A 23,113-nucleotide genomic window follows, 5' to 3' on the forward strand; every position below is an offset into this window, starting at 1 on the left:
CCTGGTGTCTGCCCCTAATTTGAGCTGTTTAGGAAGCTTTTGGCCACCCTTAAGGTGTTGTCTATGTGTTTGGATTAGCCTACCATTGAATTCAATGGGGTTCGGCTATGTTCGACGAACATATGGATGTTCGACGAAAGGAACCTTGAAAGGTTCTCTCATTTCTACTGGCTATACCCTGATAAATAATTTTATGTTGAATTTCAACTCAAAGACCAGATACAAAATAACTGCGATGATAAGGAGTATGGTGGGAGGGAGGTCAGAATTCTGTAAGTACTTTTGTTTATCAAGAACAAGGGCAGCACGGTGGCTCAGTGGTTAGCACTGCAGCCTTGCAGTGCTGGGGTCCTGGGTTCGAATCCCACCAAGGACAACATCTGCAAGGAGTATGTATGTTCTCCCCGTGTTTGCGTGGGTTTCCTCCGGGCACTCCGGTTTCCTCCCACATTCTAAAGACATACTAATAGGGAATTTAGATCCTGAGCCCCATCGGGGACAGTGATGATGATGATGTGTGCAAACTGTAAAGCGCTGCGGAATATGTTAGCGCTATATAAAAATAAAGATTATTATTATTATTATCATCAAGAAACAATGTCACTAAGTTTTTCTTTATTTTTCCAAAAAGACTCAATAAGATTAACTAGATGCATGTAATCAGACTGTACCTTTATTTAAACACAGGTACTAAATGGTGCAGCAGATGCAAGGCAAGCAAATCATCTTGCAAAAGTCAAATCATTGACAATCAAGTTTCTTTTATGAATCACATTTCCAGATGGAAGCAGGTTTGTAGTGCAAACAATCAAAAAAAAAAAAGTCTATCAACCAGTAATCAAATAATATTTTGCATCTGTTTGTACTCATGGTGAACGTATGTGCAGCACACCTCGCCAAACAGATCAACAAGAGTTGTTAATAGACCTTGGTTTAAATGGGTTTTAAAAGCAAATTTCTGTGGCATCTGAAACCATACTAAATCGTCAGCATCAACAAAGGACAGCCTTCTTACCCAAGAGTCTTCTTCGATGCAGTGATTTCTCTGGAGATCCGACATCCTACTGAAGGAATAACTTCTCACAATACAAACACACCAAGACTAGCACTCTCACTCTAAGAAGGACTCCATGTCTGAACCAGGTACACAATGTATTAGTTCTTCTAGTCATCTACAAGTTCTGTGGAACCGATCTTCAATAAATCATTTTTTATATAAGCAAAGTAACACAACTGAGGGAAATAAAACTAACATGCACATAAAAGCTTGGAGATACAAGTAAATACACCGCACGGCTGACATGGCTATATTTATCATTGCTCATTTCAGAAAACTAGCACAGAGGAATCCTGGTGGTATGGCCCATAGGAACCAATAGGCTTATAGATTTTGTTTTTATTCTGATGTTGGGTTATTATTGGTTCCTATGGGAGTGCCTTCCAGTTTTACATAGCACCATTTTTTACAAATATGCAACAACATCATTACTCAAGTAGCTGGTGATATATATGCTACTGAACTTCCACTAAAGACGAAAAGTTGTCTGGAAGTAGAGACACAGCCTAGTATGGAGACTTCTTTTAGGCAATGCACCAATCGAATAAAATGTATGAAAATTACTTCATCTGCAGGAGGAAGTAAGCTGTGTCTTACAAGTCAACCGGAGACACCAGAACACAGACTTATTTATAACGTCTTTGGAACGTTGTGCCTCATCATCAAGCTGCATCTACGGCACCTCGTACAGCAAACCGGTACCCTGCACAGCAAAGATGAGTAGCGTAAACTCATATCTGGCTGTCTAGAGATATATGAACGGAAGAAAACCTGACGTAGTTTACTTCTTCCTGGAGATGACTTAATTTACATACAAATTATTTACTTCATCCTGGAGAAGACGTAATTTCCATATGAATTATTTAAAACAGAACCTGACAGCAGGTTTGCTATGCAATCTGAAAGCACCATAACGTAGGAGCAGAGAGCCTGAATCCAGCAATGTGTCACTAACTGGTCTGTGTTTTGCGGTTACAATACAATCAGTGTTTTGTCAGCAGGAGATTATCACTACCGGACAAATTATCTCGTGCCTACTAGTCCAACTGTGCCCCCAGCACTGATTAGCAGCATTCTGTCCTTATACAATGTACATAGAAAGCTGCTAATCAGTGGTGTGCATGGGCTCTTCCACTACATCATGCTGCTGGCACAGATTACATAGCAAAAACCTACTGACAGATTCCCTTTAAGAAAATATACATTGTGATGTCGCCACATTTTATGGCTAGAGACGTACATTACTTTCACGTCCACTATTTATCATCCTTGGACCAATGTACATACATGCAGACCATAGAAATGAGTGCTGCTCAGCTGCTGTTCAACAGCATACTAATAGGAACAAGATGGGGAGATCAATGTGGCAAAATAATAGCTTTATCTACAGACATCATTAATATAAGGAGGAAATCTATTAGTTATACGTGTTAAATAAAAATCCATAGACAGAAATGTGGGAAAGTATCTATTTTTTTCAACTAAAATCATTCACATCTGTGGCTAAAATAAAAGAACTCCAGTGTGCTTTCCTCACCAGTAGTTTAGAACACATATCTGGCATAAAAGGCAACGTTTTACTAAAAAATCTCTTTCAAAAAAAAAAAAAAAAAAATCAAATTTTTGTATATTACTGTACTTAAATCCATCAGTACATGGTCATGTTCAAATTCATTCAGCATTTCGTGCAAAACGACGCTAAATTAAGTAAATGTGCCAAATTTTTGTTCAAAGTATCTTCATCTCTACACTTCATTCTCCGCATGGTCACAACAGCAGTTGAAGTTATGTGAAACTGCATTTTTTTAATATACTGTATATCTTTTTTCTTTTTTTTTTTCTTTGCTGCTGTTTTGTGTTCAGAGACTGGCACACACACTTTCTACATGAGAAAACATGATCTTTTCTTAACTCTAAGAACTAAGATTCTACCACATTGTACATGTAATTGATGCAGATAATAATTAGCTATCAATGTACTGAATGAAGAAACCAAGTTATAATTATTAGTATCTAAAGTCAAAAGATGTCCAGCAGTATATCGGCCGCTTGTCCTTGTCACCATTTCAGATTTAAACTGTAAAGGTCAAGATTTACCCCCCAAATCGCGCTGTGTCCTTGCTTCTCAAGGCATTATACATGCAGAGTGGCCCAGACTTTGTACAGTGGCACAGGATAGGCAATCTACCGGATATATGGTGCTTTTTCATGGCACTGTGTTCTCTTAGAGTATATGCCTGTAGGGAAGAATATTTATAAGATCGGGCATGCGATACATCACAACACTTGTTTTTGTGTGGATTCATATAGAATATGATGATATCATTCCAAAGAAAATGCAAAGGTCTTTATGTCCAGTATGGGCCCATAGCAATCATGTGCATGATGCCTAAAATTAAAGGAAATCTGTCAGGAGACGTTTCTACTTAAAAATAAAGGTATGGTTGTATAGGTGCTGTTATCCTGAGTACATCAGTACTAGTGAGGAGCGAATATGCTTGGATATGTTGTTATCCTCCATGCTCAGGCGCTAACCGAGTGTCTTCAGCATACTCGAAAAATATGTTCTACTCCTCGCGGCTGCATGTCCATGGCTGTTAGACAGCAGGAACAGATGCAGTGATAACCTGATTAATTGTTAGGCAATCCCTGCATGTGTTGTGGGTGTACAACAGCAGAGAGACATGCAGCCACAGGGCCTCAAACATGTTTTTCGAGCACACCGTAACCGAGCATGCTCGGATAACACCTAATCCAAGCACGGTCATTCATCACTAATTAGTACCTTTCTTGTAGAAGTCAGCCCTGATAAATATGCCGTTAAAACTGTATTCAAATTTAGCTACAAATGCATTGGGGTGTATCAAAGCATTTCCAGCTATCCGGCCCTCACTCCTCATCTGGCCACTGACAGGTTAGTCTAGCGCCTGTCAGCTGCTGGCCCTCACCGAAATCTCATACAAGGGCCCTTAGTAACTGGAGTCAGCGTCTGTGCATGAGATCTTGGAAAGGGATAGTAAATAACAGAGGCTGAACTTATCTGTCAAGTTTAGGAGCCAAGATCAGAGCAGGGAATAAGGATTGAGGGCCAGAGAGCTGCAAGTGCTCTGACACACCCTAATGCACTTGTAGCTAATTTGAAAAGAGCTTCAGCAACAGATCTCTCAGAAATGGCAGAGCCAATTTCTGCAAGAAATGTATCAATTCACACTGGGTAACAACAAATATAGAGCCATACATCTAGTCTCAGGTAGAAATTAGTCACCCCAATATGTTGCCTTTAGGTGTGACAGTATTTGTAATACAGAATTGTACTGCTTTATCTGGTTCTCTGTGGCCTTCAGCTAAAACTCAACATCTCATGGACATCATTAGGAAAAGACCTCTAATGGAAGCTCAACTTGTGTAAAGTGTGCAATAATAAGCTTGTAAAACATAGCAAAAAACAACACATAAAAATAAATATATAGGAAAAATAGCATTGGCGACCATCTGTTACACAAGGTCAGAAGCTCATTGTGTTGATGTCAAAAAGGAACGCATCCAATATGCGTCTGATCTGAGGGCTAACTTACCCTGCAAAATCCTACATCAACTCCTTAGTAACTTTGCTGGAAATTCTCAATATATATATTAGTATATCTCTGGTTTTTAACATTTTCATTGCATAAATCAATATATGTATGTTAGAAGAAAGAAGTCTCTTTAAAAACAAAAATGATGCAGTTGATACCATACTGTGAATGCGGCCAAAAACAAAACCACCTGGTAAGCCGAGGCCTTGTGGAGAACGCCAAGATGTTATGGTTATAAAGCTGAAATAAACCAGTGTCAAACAATGCGGAGTTGAATCAGTTGCCCACCAATGCTATAATCCCTGCTCTTAAGAGTTAACATGCGTAATATTGTGGACTCCATGTATATAAAGATAATGTATACACAATGACAATACTAAAGACCTGCTGAAATTACTGGGGCGCACAAATCTTAAAAAAAAGTCACATTCTTTAGGTTCAGTGCATTAAGCAGCTTACAGCTTGCTGACAATCTCCAAGTTGACTTTTCAATAAAAAGAGGAAAAAAAAAATAACACAAAACACAGTACAAGATTAAAGTAACATCATACAAGTTCATAAAAAATTATTTTTAAAGTCACTCTTTGTCAAACTTAAATAGTATCTTAAATTGCCACATATACTTGTACTAATCCTTCTTAAGATTATCTACAAAGTATAATTTAAGGTTTTCACAATGCCCGCATGCAGCAGGTGCTAAGCCTAATATGCTCCATGCAGCGTGGAAGAGTCTGATCTGTACAATGCTCAGGAATTGCTGGTCTTCCATATAGTGTAAAACACCCATCTGGAGAAGATTCATTAAGGAGAACAGAGGACGATATTGAACAGACAGACAGATGACGTGTACAGGGTCATATTCTGAGAACACCAGGACATTCCAATAGGAAAAAAGACATTTTACTTATTAGTGCTGAAAGGAGACTGCCTACTCACCTAACATTATAGAGAAATAACACACATTCACATTCTGTTCCTCACATCCGTATATGTACAGACCCGTGAAGTAAGCTCATTGCGATATCACTAGAGAGCATAAACCCTAGACGGCAAGTGATAAAAAGCAGACCCATGACTAGCTGTCTCAATTCTATTAACAGCAACTCCTGTACAATAAGAGAAAACATCCCTCCATATATTATAAAAAAATATTTACTGTATTCATATGCAAGTACAATACACAAAATAATAAAAATAGACACAGTGTGCGCACAATTCATTTTTATCTGTGTTTCCGTATTCTGTTTTATTATTGTCTGTCTTGTATTTGGACATGAATAAAGTCAATCATTTTTATACTGTATGGAGGGGTGCTTTCTCTTAGTGAATAAAGGTTGTAGGAGTTTTGGGAGCTCTACACCCAACAATTACAATAGAAGCTCTCCCATTACGTTTTTATTTTTCACTAAATCTGTGTATATGTGTATGTAATGGTACAGTGTGTCACCTACCGCCGTCTTCTTCTTTATCCAGTGCTGTTCCGCTCCTCCCCTGACTGACATCACAGCGCAGGGCACAGAAGGCGGAGGGTGAGTATATTAACACATGCACACTGCACTACATACACATATACATAGGTGACTATATTAACACATACACGCACACAGGTTTAATGAAAAAAAAAAAAAAAGGAGAGAAGTTCTTTAAACTCTTTCACCCGGAAGCTTGTTTTGACCTTCCTGACCAGGCCAATAATGGTAAAATTTATTGATATGACTTGCGTTTATTTGTGAGATAATTTCTCCTGAGCATGCAGATACCCCATATGTGGGGGGAAAACCACTGTTTGACCACACGGCAGGGCTCGGAAGGGAAGGAGCGCCATTTCACTTTTTGAGAGTAAAATTTGCTCGCATAATTAGCAGACACCATGTCATGTTTGGAGAGCCCTTGATGTACCTAAACAGTGGAAAACTCCCACAAGTGACCCCATTTTGGAAACTAGACCCCTTAGCGAACTCATAAAGATATGTATTGAGCACATTGAACCCACATGTGCTTCACAGAAGTTTATAACGTCAGCTGTGAAAATAAAAAAATATAACATTTTTCCCAGATAAATCGTTTTTAGCTCCAAATTTTGTATTTTTACAAGGGTAACAGGAGAAAATGGACCCAAAAATTTGTTGTGGAATTTCTCCTGAGTTCACCGATACCCCTTATGTGCTCAAAAACTATTTTTGAGGCACAGTGCAAAGCTCAGAAGGGAAGAAAAGCCATATTACAGTGCAGATTTTGCTGCACTTGTTTGAGGGTGCCATGTTACATTGACAGAGCCCCTGAGGGGCCAGAACAGCAGAGACCCCCCATAAGTGACCCCATTTTACAAACTAAACCTCTCAATGAATTCATCTAGGGATGCAGTGATTATATTGACACGACAGGTGTGTCAGACTTTTATACCATTGGGCAGTGAATAATAAATAGTTTACATTTTTACCACCAAGATTGTGTGTTAGCCTCAAGTTTGACATTTTCACACTGGGAAATGGGTAAAAATGGCACCAAAATTTGTCCCACAATTTCTGCTGAAGGCAGAAATACTCCATATGTGGATGAACAGTACTGCTTTAGCCACACAGAGAGACTCGGGCTCCTGGAGAGTAGATTTTCCTAGAATAGTTTGCTGATTCCATTTAAAGAGCCCCTAAGTGCTAGAAAAGCAGAATCCCCCTCAGTTGACCCCAGTTTGGCAATTATAACCCTATGGGAATTTATCTACAGATGTAGTGACGAATTTTGACTCCATGGGTGTTTTCCTGAAACCAGCAGCAGTGGATGATCCTGAGTGAAAATTGCAAACTGCTGTTGTAGTGACCAGTATGCTGCAGTGCCCAACCCGTGCTCCTGGAGACATGCACCTGTAAATAAGGCGGGCTACCATTATTACAGAAATGTCAAACGTGGGTGCTAAATGTGGTTTAGGCACACTGGGGCACGGAAGGCAGATTTTTATCACTTACGGGGTACGTCCAACATTTATCCAAATGATTACGAGAATAAGGGTCCTGTGTCATCTGAGCAGTGGTTGGGCATGTGCTGCTGCTTTATGAATTGTCTATAACACTGATGAAGACAGCCCAGGTTTGTACTTCGCTATCCTAACCAGTCTCACAGACAATGAATGGTGTGGGAGCACATATGCACCACCACTGCTACATTCAATTATGCAACACAAGTTCTCGTGTGTCATGGTTTCATCACCGACTGTGGCCTAGAGACTGAGGGACAGCTCAGCCGCACTATGGGATCTGGAGTGTGGTAGACTGTTGATTTTGTGAGTGACAGTCTAGTCTGCTTTTGACGTCTCATTAATGTGACGCTGACAAGACGTGAGACAGGGTAGTCAGGAGAGCTGAGGTCAGATACCAGGAGGTATAGTACACAGTGGTAAGACAAGGGCATGGTTAGAAAACAGTCCAAGCTCAATTGACAGGAGGGTACGTCAAGACAAAGGAGTACAACAACTGGATAGTCAGAAGCAAAGTCTGGGGACAGAGACCTGAAGTCAGAGAGTGTCAAAAGTAGAAGGGATAATCCACACAAATAGTCACGACAAATCCATCAAGCAACAAGATCAAAAAGTTAGGCACAGAGCAAGCAAACGCACCTAACTAAGCTACAACTAACAATGTGCTGCTCAAAGCAAGCCAGCTACAAGAAGCTTGCAAATCATTGAGGATGGTAAGCACTTGATGAAACACCCACAGACAAGTCAATAAAAATAATGACAGCCCAGTACGCCTCAGGATCAGATTGGATGACTAGACCAGGGTTCCCCAACTCCAGTCCTCAAGGCCCACCAACAGATCATGCTTTCAGGATTTCCTTTGTATTGCACAGGTGATGCAATTATCACCTGTGCAATACTAAGGAAATCCTGAAAACATGATCTGTTGGTGGGCCTTGAGGACTGGAGTTGGGGAACCCTGGACTAGACTGTCACTCACAAAACAGACAGTCCACTACACTCCAGATACCAAAGGGTGGCTGAGCAGTCACTCACAATATCTCTAGGCCACAGTCAGTAATGAAACCCAGCAATCAGACATTGATTCTTTGGGCAGATGATTCCTTGCAATTGTGGGATAACCCTTTCAACCACAAGTTTCTATAATATTTAGAGCTCCTATTAATAAAAAGTTGTATTAACCTTATAACGATCAATCACCATGAATTTATGGGGCTTGGTCATGGACTTTAATCCAATGCCACTGTACATTTTCTGGTGCAGGATTAAAGCTCCAGCAATTCAGCAGGAGCAAATAAAATTGCCGGCCCTCAAATACAGCTGGGAAACCTGAGAAAAATAACAGAAGATGGTTCATCACCGCTTCTGTCTTCTATTTTGCTTATATTGAATCCAGTGATCACATGATTGCAGAGTGTCTGCCCAGCTCCGCAGTGACTTATGTCAGTGTAGAGTGCTATTTCTCCCGTAATGTGAAATATATATATTTTTTATTATAAAAAAATACCCCCTCTCAAGAAGAACAAAAGCAAAAAAAAAATAATATATAAATAATTACCGTTTGTAAATTACATGGTAATTTGTACGCACACCAAGATAGTGCCAAAAGATAACACAATTTCTCCTGCATAAAACAAGGGCTCATAGATTCTCATCATTGAAGGAATAGAAAAAAAAAAGTTATGGCTGCTGAAATGAAGAGAGGCAAAAATAAAAAATATTGGCAGGTCATTAAGACCATTTTATGACTGGTCAGTAAATGGCTGAACAAGTCATCTACCCTCCAACTCTAGTTTTAGAATGAGTGACACTTTACTGGAGACTTATTATCGCACATACTCTTTTTTCTCATTCTTTTACTTCCCAGGATCGACTAAATACTGGACTTTCCAAGTGGTACTATTGTATTAGAAAATAATAATGCTAGTAAAATCTATTTTTCCATGGCCAAGTGGTGTTCAGACATCCTTGAGAGTGGACAGTCCATAAATAATGTGCTGAGGACAGTACATGAATGAATGAACAAGGTTTCTGTTAAGGCGAAGGGCTCATGTCTGTCGCAATCACAACAAAATGGACATGATGAACGGCCTATCTCCATATTATTCAATACTACCTATTTTGCTGTCACTCTGTCATACTTATCATTGCCTAGTCACGGTCATTTGTTCTCATATTGAACCATATTTAGACTAATGCTGGAATTTTTAACACTAGGTTAGTCCTTCAACAATAAACAAAATCGAGACAGACCAAGGAGAGGAAGAAAACAAACAAGCTATTTATTTCTGCCAAAGCAAAAAGTATTACCAATAACCGTTGTAGAGCGTCGTCCTACCCACGTAGGCAGAAAAATCTACAAACGATACTTATAATTCTGGCAATAACCCAGCAGAGAGTTTCTATCAATATTCTGTGTAAGCAATTTACCTAGATGTGTGTGACAACTCTAATCACACTTTATAGTTCTATTCTGCTTTTTTTTTGCCTCAACTGCAAGGCAACTGCAAATCTGTTACCCAGCCTTGACGCTAGTAAACTTAATTTCTCTGTGAAATTTTACTTCATTGTCTCACTTACTATTTTATGCTCAAATGAACCTAAAATTGAGAAAAATATACTTCACAGCCAGTTTTGACCTTTCAACAGACCTTTTTTTTTTTTAATAACTTTTTTTATTGTCTCATACCAGGAGGCTTAGCTGTAATATTTTTTCGGCGACAGTGATATGAGGAATGTTTTTGTCAAGAATACATCTATGTGCCAGTGGAATCATTCAGGTGTTTTGGGAATGACACAAACGTTGGTTTTCACGGTTGCTGCTTCAGTTTTTATTGTGGTAATTTTCATTAACTCTAGATTGTTATGAAGAGTATTATAGTAGTTGAGAATGTAAATTAAATTTATCGGATGTATTAAGAACTACAAAATTAGATATTCAATTGCTATGAAGAATGCTTTAGGGTACCAGAGAAAAATCAGAAACAGCCAGGACTGTCTCTTAAAGAGGATTCAGGATCGGTTCAACAACAGTGCAGAGCTTGCTCAGGAATGGTAGCAGGAAGGCGTCACTGCATCTTCATGTAAAGTAAGGCAAAAGGTTTTTGGAGGCTAATCTGGTGGCAAGAAGTACAGAAAAGAAGCCACTTCTCTCCAAGAAAAACATCAAGGACAGGCTGACAATCTGCAAGTAGTACAAAGAATCAACTGCAGGGTCAGGGGTAAAGTTATTTTCTCTGCTGAAGCCCCCTCCAGTCTGAGACAACTGAAAGACTGATTGTCCAGAGAAGAAAAGGGAAAACCCACACATGCTGAGACCATACATGTGTGGGGTTGCCCTTAATCCATAGGAGTTATTTTCACTCACAATTTTGCCTAAGAAAAGTGCCATGAATAAAGAATGGTATCTAAACATCATTCAAGAGCTACTTCACCCAACGATCCAGGAGAAGTTTGGGGATGAACAATGCTTATTGTGCAGTGATGGAGCAATATATCCAAGAAAAAGTCATAACTATTTGGCTTTATGAACAAAACTTTGAAATTTTTGGATCATGGACAACTAATTTCAATCCCATTGAGAATCTGTGGTCAATCCTCAAAAGGCACATGGGTCTAAAAGCGGATGTTTGGCCCAGAAGAATTTGGTTCAGAAGCTGCTATCCAATTTGTCAGGGCAAATTGCATAAGTTTTGAAAAATACGAGTTAACACTGTTAATATTGAGTCATTGCAGAAACTTGTCAAAAAAAGTTTTAAAATCTTATTACTTATAACTGTACTTCAGTAACTATAGAAACATCTGACTAAAAGATTTGAAGTAGCAAACTTTGTGAAACCAAACTTTGACTTTGTTTCAAACTTTTGGCCACAACTGCACATATAAATAACTTAAACTTTTATCAACTCTTTCTTGGGAGGAATATAAACAAAAATGCAATTCTACATCTGTTTTTTTGTGTTTTAAATTTTATATTATTCAAAGTGCTGCACAAATACAAGTGTTAAAGGGTAATTCCCACAATTGCAATGTGGTCTCATAATAATGCACACAGTTGTGTGAAAAAGTGTTTGCCCCCTTCCTGATTTCCTATTCTTTTTCATGTCTGTCACACTTAAATCTTTCAGATATTACCACTGTTCATTATTTTTGCCATTTGTGGCTAATGGGTCTCACTGTGGTTTGCTGAAGTCCCAAAGCTTTAGAAACGGTTTTATAACCTTTTCCAGACTGATAAATCTCAATTATTTTGTTTCTCATTTGTTCCAGAATTTCTTTGGATTGCTGCATGATGCCTAGGTTTTGAGAAACCTTTGGTCTACTTTACTTTCTCAGGCAGGTCCCATTTAGGTGATTTCTTGATTGAGAACTTGTGTCAGTAATCAGGCCTTGGTGTTTATAGGAAATTTGAACTCAGCTTCCCAAAGATGTGATAAACCACAGTTAATATATGTTTAAAGAGGGGAGGGGAATCAATCACTTTTTCACACAGAGCCTTGTAAGGTTTGGATTTCATTTTACCTTAACAGTAAAGACCTTCATTTAAAAACTGCATTTTGTGTTTGCTTGTGTTATCTTTGTCTAATATGTAAATTTTTTGGTGACCTGAAACATTTAAGTGTGACAAACATGCAAAAGAATAGGAAATCAGGAAGGGGTAAACACTTATTCACACAACTGTACATATATTAATTTCTGCAAATAACCTATTTTCAAACCTGCCCCGTTTTGCAAGTATCACCCCCCTAAGGAGGAACCTCCAGTTGCTATTAGATCCGGCATATAGCATTTCCAGTTCTTTTGGTCGATCCCGCACAGCGCAGTCTCCCTCAGCTAGCTTCCTGCCACTATAGATGTACTCTTGGTTGTGTCTAACACAGAGCTTCCTTTATAGGGGATGAGATCACAGAAAGGGGTGTAGCCTCCTTCATTACACCGTGACAACTTTTACCAGGAAGTAGTGGTACACTTGTGTGCTTGTAACAAAGAGGAGCAGTGTACTGTATACAGGGGGCTGAAAGGACAGATATACTTGCAAGAGGGGATCTGTATATAGAGGCTGAGAGAAAAGACATGCTGCATCCTGCCTATCCTAAGCTTTATACAGGGGGCTGAAAGGAGAGATATACTACAAAAATGGTCTTACTCCCAGCAGTGGCGCACGTGGATTAGTGGACTCGCTGTGCCACAGGACGGAGCCTGCCAAGGAAACAGTGTGGCTCACTAACTACCTGGTGTTCACTGGCGCCTTTATTGGTAAGGTCAGGCTTGAGCAGCAGGTAGCCATCAGGTATCACTCCTAAGCAGAACCCATTCCTGCAGTTGCTGACTCCAGGCATCAGGTATGCTGACACTGAATAGGGCTCCATTCAGACTAACATGTTAAGTTCAATGCACTACGGCACTGACAGAGATTCAGATAGGGATGATGTTCAGATATTGGTCGCAATGGGACCAGGTGACTTCAGGAACAGGACTGGCCGTACCAGGAGATAATGTTCAGGGTAATGGCCACACATGGACCAGGGGAGTTCGGGATCAGGACTGGCAACATCAGGACCAGGAGACAATGTTCAGGAGCTGGCCGCAATGGGACCAGGGGAGTTCAGCAACAGGCCTGGCCGCACCAGGACCAGGAGACAATATTCAAGGCGCTGGCCACACTAGGACCACATGGATTTAGATACAGATCCTGGCCACACCAGGACCAGGGATTCAGGTTTAGGACCTGGCCACACCAGTTTCAGGGGGATTCAGGTTCAGGACCTGGCCACATCGGGACCAGGGATTCGGATTCAGGGCACTGGCCACACCGGGACCAGGGATTCGGATTCAGGTCACTGGCCACACCGGGACCAGGGATTCAGGTTCAGGACCTGGCCACACCGGGACCAGGGATTCGGGTTCAGGGCACTGGCCACACCAGGACCAGGGATTCGGGTTCAGGGCATGGCCACACCAGGACCAGGGGGATTCAGGTTCAGGACCTGGCCACACCGGGACAGGGATTCAGGTTCAGGGCACTGGCGACACCAGGACCAGGGGGATTCAGGTTCAGGACCTGGCCACACCAGGACCAGGGATTCGGATTCAGGGCACTGGCCACATCGGGACCAGGGATTCGGATTCAGGGCAATGGCCACACCAGGACCAGGGATTCAGGTTTAGGACCTGGCCACACTGGGACCAGGAATTCGGGTTCAGGGCACTGGCCACACCAGGACCAGGGGGATTCAGGTTCAGGACCTAGCCATACCAGGACCAGGGATTCAGGTTCAGGACCTGGCCACTCTGGGACCAGGGATTCTGGCACAGGGCACTGGCCACAGCAGGACCAGAGGACCTACCAACTCAATAGTAGAGGAGACTACATACTAATGAATTCTGCTGCTTCGGCGACTTCCTAATGGAGAGGGAGTCATTTATACAAGATGACTCAGCAATTGGCTGGGAGCCATCTTGCAGGTGAACCAATTATGCTATATGCCGCTCAGAAAAGGAGGGCATTTCACTATAAACGCGCTGCCCCTTTAAGAAGGGGGAAGCGCACTCACACAAAGTTGGGCACGCTGCCAGAAAGAGCAGGGTGCACAAGACATGCCAGCAGAAGGGGACCACGCTGTGGGGACAGAGAAGTGGGTATGTCAGCATCCTTGCATGGAGGGGGATGGGAAATCATGTATGGGAGCTGGCACTAGTGTCACAGAAGGATTCATATATAGAGGCCAAGAGGAGGCACTGTACGCAGTGGAAAGAAATGAGGATACTGCAGGATATGAGCTTTTTGTCGCTTGCTGCTGAGATACCAGTGAAAGTGACATTCAAGGTATGTGCACACATATGCAGAAAATTCCTGACTGAAAACCGGACTTCTTCCCATAAACCGCGCGTTTTTTAGGTGTTTTTTTCTGGAGCGTCCACAGTATTATAGAAAATAGATAGAAATGCGGATTTTTCCGCGAAATTAATGAGCATGCTGCGTTTTTTACCGCGATGCTTTTTTTTGCGGAAAAAAATGCCTCAATATGCACAAAAAGTGTAGAATTCATTAAAATGAATGGGATGCTTCTTGTAAGCGCTTAAGCGTTTTTGCCAGTAAAAATGCTTAAAAAATACGAAAAAAACCGCTTACATGTGCACACACTCTTACAGTTTCACAAAACTAATCTGTCAGAAGACACAAAACACAGCTCTACACTGTTGTGGAAAAGTGCAGGAGAGTTGATGACTGAGGCGGTGACTGCCTCTAATTTTCTGAGCACTCCTCCCATTATCCAAAAGCTGTTTTTAATTTGGATCTTAACTGTCCTTTAAATTTTTAGGCTTTTAGCGAGGGAGAGGCACGTTTCATAAATATTAGGTTGACAATCTCATCAAAGAAAGGTACGACTCATCATGGGTGGTGGGCTCTCATGAACTAGCCAATTTGTGCACTGAGTACCATCATTTTATAAGTACATTCTACATAAAAGTAAAGCAGGCCGAAATTCATATATTTAATGTTTATATCTTAGCACTTACAGAGTGCTGTTGTATTCCATTGTTGGAATATATATATATATATATATATATATATATATACAGTGCTGTGCAAATTAATTGGGACAAAGCATTTTTTAAGCAAAATCATAAGTTGGTTACCAGTCAGTTATTCAAATCAGTTTTAACTGCTTTGAACAGGTGTGAGCAGTTAAAATTGGTTTGAATCACTGACTGGTAACCAACTTATGATTTTACTTAAAAAATATGCTTTGTCCCAATCAATTTGCACAGTACTGTAGATTTATATTTTTTACAATACTCACTAGGAAATTGAACAAGTGATCCTTTCACAATACAATGTACGTACAATTTAAGTAGTACAGTGCATCATCAAACCTATTAGTGTTTGACTGACAATCAGAGCCCACCCCTGAAAGATCTGATAAGCTGAGGTTTGTGGCAAAGACGGAGGCAATTACTAGGAATCCTTGTTGCCATAGTAACTGACAGCACCCTTCACAACAGACAGCAACATGTGAGGGGTTACAATTTTTGGATTGAAACTAGCATTGGTCCGAGAATGCACTGCAGGAGCTTAGCAGTGTGTAACAGCGGGATCCTGCCATGATTAGCAGGAGTGCAACCCCTGAGCCCGTATCTTTCCTGTGACGCAACTGTACGTCAGACTGCAGGATAGCATTAGTAATCTTCACACATGAACGCCATTTTTATAGTGGGGATTAAACTAAGAATAAAAATAAACCTTCTCTGTGTGTCTTCAGGAGAACAGCAATATACCCCCTACTGTTTAGCAGCTAGAAAGTGAAGCGATAAACAATGGTTTATCCAAGTGTTACAAAATCTGGTTGAATACAGTATGTGCCAAAATAACAAATGTACTCATAAGGTAAACTCCCTATCTCTTCAGTAGTTATGCTACTGTAAGGAGGTGGCGGAGAACCTCCTTTTCTCCTCTCTCTCCTTTGTGCTGGTCTCGGGCCCTTTATGAGGTACCCGGAGGGTGTACCTGTATATTAAAACCTTATTGTTGATGTGTCTATGTGTCTGTTGTGAATTATTGTGATATTCCATGTAATATATTGTCTCAATGTTATACCTATGTATTGTGTATGTAGCGCAGGGATAGCAAAGAGTTAAATCTAGGGGGCTGGCTGAGCAGCTTCAAAGGGAGCAGGAAGCTCCTGCTTCGAAGGTCAGAGCCCAAGCAAGACTGCCTGAGGCAGGATGTGTGTCCCCGTCCTGGACAGAGGGGACCCCCATCTGGGGACTGTGTGTGTGTCCCTGTCTGAGATGGAACCTACTCCTGGCTGGGGAGCACATAGGCTGCCAGAACTGTCAGGCACCGGGACTGGATGTGTGCGCCACCAGAGACTTTTTGCTCCGGAGAGCTTACTGGGGGATTTGGACTCTGCTGCTGCAGCTGTTGCTGTGACGAGGGACAGAACTGGAATTATACGTCTCTGGTTTATTTCTACATCCTCCTTATTAAAATACAAGTTTCCACTGTTGGTCCCTATACAATGTGAAGTGTGGTTTATTTGAAGGATTCCTTCCCATCATGGGGAACAGCTGCAGATCCGAGGTAACCCACTATGACCCCAGGATGGGATTCGAACTGTCCTTTCATGTGCAAGGGGCCGGAGTGTGGACAGACTCTCCTGTAGTAGACTCGCCCGCGACTACCGCCCCATGCCACCTTGCTACACTACAGTGGGATCTTCTACCAGTTTTAGCTTACATAGCAATAACAATGACAAGCTTGGCTCAACATATCCCAAAATATGTGGCTGCACATTATTAGCTGTGAAAAAAACAAGACATAATTTCACAATAATCTGTCACGAGATGCTTATAGTATAAGTCAATGTGTAGTCAGTCGCAATTTAAACTGCAACCTGTCAAGGGTTTTGCTACAATGTTGTGTTCTAGCTTGGAATCTGTATCATGGCAAATTGGAGCCCTTGAATGGTTATTAATAATAATCTTTATTTTTATATAGCGCTAACATATTCCGTAGCGCTTTACAGTTTGTAGAATGTGGGAGGAAACTGGAGTACCCGGAGGAAACCTACACAAACACGGGGAGAATATACAAACTCCTTGCAGATGTTGTCCTTGGTGGGATTCAAACCCAGGACCCCAGCGCTGCAAGGCTGCAGTGCTATCCACAGAGCCACCGTGCTGCCCTGCCCTGATGACCGAGATGGGAATAACTGCTTCAAGGTGGTGGGCATCACAGGCAGTTATCTAACAATAACTGAGCACAGCTGCAAATTACTAATTACGCCTATAGAAATGACTGGGAGTTACAGAAACAATGTAGAAAAGATGGCTATGCTACGGACGTAACTTTCGAGAAGTGACACAACATAGCTAGCTCTGTGGTTTCTGAAACTTCTATTTATTTCTAAGTTATGTGTCATGATCTGAAGTGATCTGACAGTTTTAAAAGCACTGTGTGAACTTTTTTTCCTTTTGGCAAGTTGCCAAGGTGACTTGACTGTCCCCGGTGGTGGTTAGTGGTATCGCACCTTAGGTTTCAGTTTAATGTGCACGTAATTAGGAATCAGGTGTGGGGCTCTATAAAGGAGTCTCAGGGTGTGCAATCAGGGCTGGTGATATTCTTTCATGGATTTTGAGTTGGTGAGAGCCTGGTGGTAGGATGGAGCTGAGGAGGAGTCCTGTGCAGCTTAGCCAGGGGGGAAGTGTGTCAGCTATGGTGTCTGGACAAAGGGCTGGCATGGCGTGGTGGGGTCGCAGTGATGGTGTCAGCGGGAAGTGTCTGCATGGACTGGTGGAGTGGCGACTATGGAGAGTGGCACTCACCATGTGGGACTTGGCTGCTGAGCTGGACTCAAGCATGCTTGACTTCGTGTCAGAAGCTGAACTCGTCTTTGGGACTCTGTTACTAAGCAGCAGCAACTGGTGGTGGACTCTGCTCCAAGGCTGCTCTATGGTGAAGGATCCTGTTATGGTGATGGATCCGGGTGGAGGAGAAGACGCACGCAGGTGGAGGGCTCTGTTGCAGGAGCATAAGCACAGAGCATAAAGCTAAGTGGTGTCCCCCTGTATTGTCTCTTTCCCTCATGTGTGTTGTTAGTGCAGTGGTGGGATTAGTTTCCGCACCGACCAATTCCCTAGTGAGGGTTTAGGGTCAGGGCGAGCAAGGGCGTTGAGGTACGTGTGCGGCGCCCGGTGCGGAACCGGCATAGGGAACGTTAGGAGTGCAGGGACACTGGCTCAGGGGAGCTCAGGAGGTCTCCAATTCCCTTTTCCCTATCGCAGGGCCCACCATTGTTAATGTTTCCCAGGTCCCCCTTATTATTTAAATTCGCCGTACTGGAGGCGGGGTTTCCAGAATGTTTATTAACGTGTAATACCTAAATTCGCCAAGTGGAGGCGGTGTATCCATCTGCACGTTTTATTATTTAAATTCGCCCCACTGGAGGCGCTGTATCCAGGGTCACGTGTGTTATGGGTTCGCCTTGCGGTATCATCTGCGTCCAGACACACGTTGACCGTGACATTATGTATACAATATAGGGCAGCCGTGCTCAGCTATTTATCTAGTTCTATTTCTGTTGACCGGCACCTAAAAGCAGTTATTTCCATCTAGGCCATGAAATAATGCTGCAATGGAAATAGACCCTTAACCAATCTGTAGTATGTGGCCTGATTTCTCTATGCTACCAATTGTATATTACAGCAACTCAAAGATTTCTGAAATGATCAAACTAATTTCTTATAGCAAAAATGAAAATCTATGCCTAGAAAAAAAATCTGTGCATTGAAGTGAGTGAAGATTGTTAAATCTTTGCAATAAAAAAAATGGACGCATCAATCGATTGAGTAAAAGTTGTTTCAGGCTTTATCGGACATTTAAGAAATAGAACAACAGAAACTATCCAGCTTCCGCGCTTCAGACGTCCCTAATGTCCTTAATCACAGGCGACGATTATGGATTCCACAGCTGCTTTCTATTGCTCAAGTGGATTTCATATTTGTTCTAATAAAGCTTGGAATAACTTTTACCCCGTTAAGCTGGATCATTTGATGCTTCCAGTTAAATCGCGTCTAAGGTATTTGGAGGGTGGCACATAAAAGCATTTTATATGCTGCTTGCACTATGTTAATGGTCTATATTCCATAGACAAATGCCAAATATTACTGGGAGTTCTGCACCGCAGAGATCATTCATTCATCATATAAGAAATTGCAGGGGATTAAACCGACTTAAACTTCCGAGACAGGAGTTACCTGATCCATTTAAAACATTTCAGCTCCGCAGAAATACACAAATGGATTTCCTCTGCTTTCAGACATGCTCTCATTGGCACCCTGTAAACTTCCGTGCCATCCTGTGCATCCAAATGAAATAGCTGCATCCTTAAGAAAAATCCTGACTCAAGCTAGCGTCTATAGGAAACGGATGATAAATGGATTTTACAAGTTGCTTATTTTATTTACTGCGATGAAAATGCAGCAGCAGATGGAAAGTGAAGGCAAAATTCCATTACAAACTCATGAGTAGGATCTGGCAATCCTTGTATGTTTATAAAATAAACTATAATAATAAATATATATATATATATATATATATATATATATATATATATATATAAAACGTAACACTAAAATGCTGCTATGAACGTAACCTAAGCTTATGAACATTACCTAGGTGCCCCCTGCCTATTGTAACCATAACGGGGTGAGTTTATGGACCATAAAATGACAGATGAGTGGCCTGGGCTCTCCAAAAACATACAGAGGGCAAGACATTACTCAAAGCTACAAAAACAACGACTATAAAAAAGCACAAAGATAACAACCGAGGGCAAAGAAAACTTATGAGCATGCAAGTATGTTACATGATTTCTCTCATCTGTTGCAGAGATGCTCAGCCAGGCACATGTTAACCAGATGTTCCGCTTGTGCACTTTCTAGGTCAATGGTAGTTTGATAAACTTCACAGTTTCAGGGAACATTCTTGGTAAAATCAACATAGACTTTATAGAAAAAAAAGAGATATCATTTGCTTCAAGCAAAGCATGTTTGATTCTCCAGCACATAGATCAGCACTCAGAACAGGGAACTCATAATTCCCTACCCTGGGGGTCCCCAACCTGTGTGTCAGGAGCCACATGGGGCTTGTGGGTCCATGGTGTGTGGGTCATGGCTGTCTGCCAGTTTGCTACATTGGCACTAGGTCTAGCAAACAGCTATGAATAGAAAGTCTTCATGTGGTGACTTTGGCGAGTAGCCCCACAAAGAAGAGAAGATCTGGATGGGTATACAGGGGGAAAATAAGTATTTGATACATTTCAGATTTTGCAAGATTTCCTATCTACAAAGAATGGAAAGGTCTGTAAGGTTTATTGTAGGTACACTTCAACTGTGAGACAGGATCTAAAAATAAAAAACAGAAAATCACGTTGTATGCTTTTACATAATTAAATTGCATTTTATTGTATGAAATAATTATTTGATCACCTACCAACAAGCAAGAATTCTGGCTCTCACAGACCTTAGTTTTTCTTTATGAAGCCATCCTACTCTGCACGCATTACCTGTATTAATTGCACCTGTTTGAACTCATTAGCTGTATAAAAGACACCTGTCCACACAATAAATCACACTCCAACCTCTCCACCATGGCCAAGACCAAAGAACTGTCTAAGGACAGCAGGGACAAAATTGCGTGGTCTTACAAAAGAAAAAGGGAGTAACAGCCCTCAAAAGAGATGTACAAAGTGAGAGGAGACCGGGTAGTTTAAATAAAGTGCAAAAAATCTTTATAATATAACTCACTCACATAAACAGTATGGGCATATAGCCAAATAGACAAAATATAAGACACGTGTTAAAATGTGGGGGAAATAAAGAACCAGGCGGAACTGTGCACTGAGACCTCCAATAAATATGTATCAGTCATATTATACACTGAGCTCAATGCAAAGTGCATGAGCAATTGACAGCAACCCGAGGAAGCCAACTACGCGAAACGCGCATCGGGGCTAGCGTATGCACTTTCCGCTGGGTCCCTCCTCCCCACATGGATAACCAATGTGTTGCTTACTACACTATGAGCAGTACTTGTTTTCTCCTGTCCCTTTAAGCAAAAGCTAGTCGGATATTTTGTGTCTTATACAGACTGGTTTTGGGTTTGGGAAAGGTAACATTACCTCTCTCTGTGGAGAATTGCTCATGCACTTTGCATTGAGCTCAGTGTATGCTATGACTGATACATATTTATTGAAGGTCTCGGTGCACAGTGCCACCTGGTTCTTTATTTCCCTCACATTTTTAACACTCGTCTTGTATTTTGTCTGTTGGGCTATATGCCTGTACTATTTATGTGAGTGAGTTATATTAATAAAGATTATTTTCACTTTATTTAAACTATTTGGTCTCATCTCACTTTGTACATCCCTTAGGAGGGCTATTGCTCCCTTTTTCTTTTGTAGGACCATCTATTCATGCGGGGTTGCTCTTTCCTATGTTTGTCAGGTTTTTGACCTGTGGACTATATATTTTAATGTGTTTCCAATATATCAGTTACTGTTAACAACAGGGACAAACTTTTAGACCTGCACAAGGCTGGGATGGGCTACAGGACAATAGGCAAGCTGCTTGGTGAGAAGACAACTGTTGGCACCATTATTGGAAAAGTAAAAAAAACGTAAGATGACTGTCAATCTTCCTCGATCTAAGTTCCATGCAAGATCTCGCCTTGTGGGGTAAGGATGATTCTTAGAAAGGTCAGAAATAAGCCCAGAACTACACGGGACGGCCTGGTCAATGACCTGAAGAAAGCTGGGACCAAATTCTCAAACACAACCCAAATAACGCACTACGCTGTCATGGATTAAAATTCTGCAGGGCACGCAAGGTCCCCTTGCTCACGCAAGCACATGTCCAGGCCCGTTTGGATCATCCAGATGGTCATTGGCGAACTTCCGAGGAAGCATGATAGAAGGTCATGTGGTCAGATGAGACCAAAATAGAACTTTTTGGTATCAACTACACTTGCTGTGTTTGGGAGAAGAAGGAGGAAAACAACCCCAAGAACACTGTCCCAACCCTCAGGCATGATGGGGGAAACATGTGAAGAGTTAAAACTAAAATCAAAGCTGAAGGTTTCATTTCTCCATTTTTGTTGCTTTAAGATAAATTTTTGTAATTGGGATAAAAGTTCAGGCTGTTATGAAACCAGACTGTTCCTCATCAGGTACAAGATAAGGGACCCGGGGGTGTATTACTCTGAAGAATATGCCATTATACTACTTTCTATGCTATGTAGGTATGGACATATGTATTTTCCGGTTTTCTTGCAATATTATTGGCTTATAAAGTGAAATGATGCTATTGGTAGTTGAGAACTTTGCATAATTAAGCAAAATATTATAAAAGTAGTGACTAAAATAAACAGGTTTAGCGATCTCCTTGGATCGTCCCATACAGAGACACGTCTCCGTTTGGTCATTTGAGTTGCTAGCAACACTCTGTGGAATAATTTGGAAATCACTGGATCACCCTTAAAGGGTTAATTTAATCCTCTCCCTATGAGCTGGCGCCCAACGTGGGGCCCCCGAATAGGGACGCCTCTGCCCCCGGAAGACAACAAGACAAAGGACCCTCGGACCGGACACAGGTGCTGGAAAATTAGGATTGATCATCCCCCTCGACAACCACGGTAAGTTGGCAGTTATACTGTTCAGACTGACCGTTGGTGTGGTTTTCCTGTGCTTGTTGCTGCAAAGATGACCTGAGGTTTGTCCTTGATGGTGGGGTGATTCTTGGGTGTAATCATATAGAGGTGCAGTTCCATTGGGGGCCCAGTGCTCGAACCGTACCTCATAAGGGACGGACATCCCGGATTGACCAGTGATTGTGACTCTCTTTATAGTCAAAATATCCTGAAATCCTGATCACTGTTAGACTCAGGCGTGGTGAGGTGATCGAAGATTGGGTAGGATACGTAACTCAGGTATATATATATATATATAT

The 23,113-nt window shown here is 41.5% G+C and overlaps 1 protein-coding gene across 3 annotated transcripts in view; it reads right to left on the minus strand.

The window, feature by feature from the left end:
* Positions 1-651: 651 nt before the first annotated feature.
* The window catches only part of SMS (spermine synthase), a 212,805-nt gene continuing 190,343 nt past the window's right edge, over positions 652-23,113 (minus strand). For all 3 annotated transcript variants that reach the window (XM_073565837.1, XM_073565838.1, XM_073565836.1), the window contains exon 11: positions 652-5,419. In XM_073565837.1, coding sequence (XP_073421938.1) covers positions 5,380-5,419 — 40 coding nt within the window. In that variant the 3' untranslated portion in view covers positions 652-5,379. The remainder of the gene's footprint in view (positions 5,420-23,113) is intronic.

Source organism: Dendrobates tinctorius, unplaced genomic scaffold (assembly GCF_039654945.1).
Source record: "Dendrobates tinctorius isolate UK_male_01 unplaced genomic scaffold, ASM3965494v1 ptg000016l, whole genome shotgun sequence".
NCBI classification, from domain to species: Eukaryota; Metazoa; Chordata; class Amphibia; order Anura; family Dendrobatidae; genus Dendrobates; species Dendrobates tinctorius.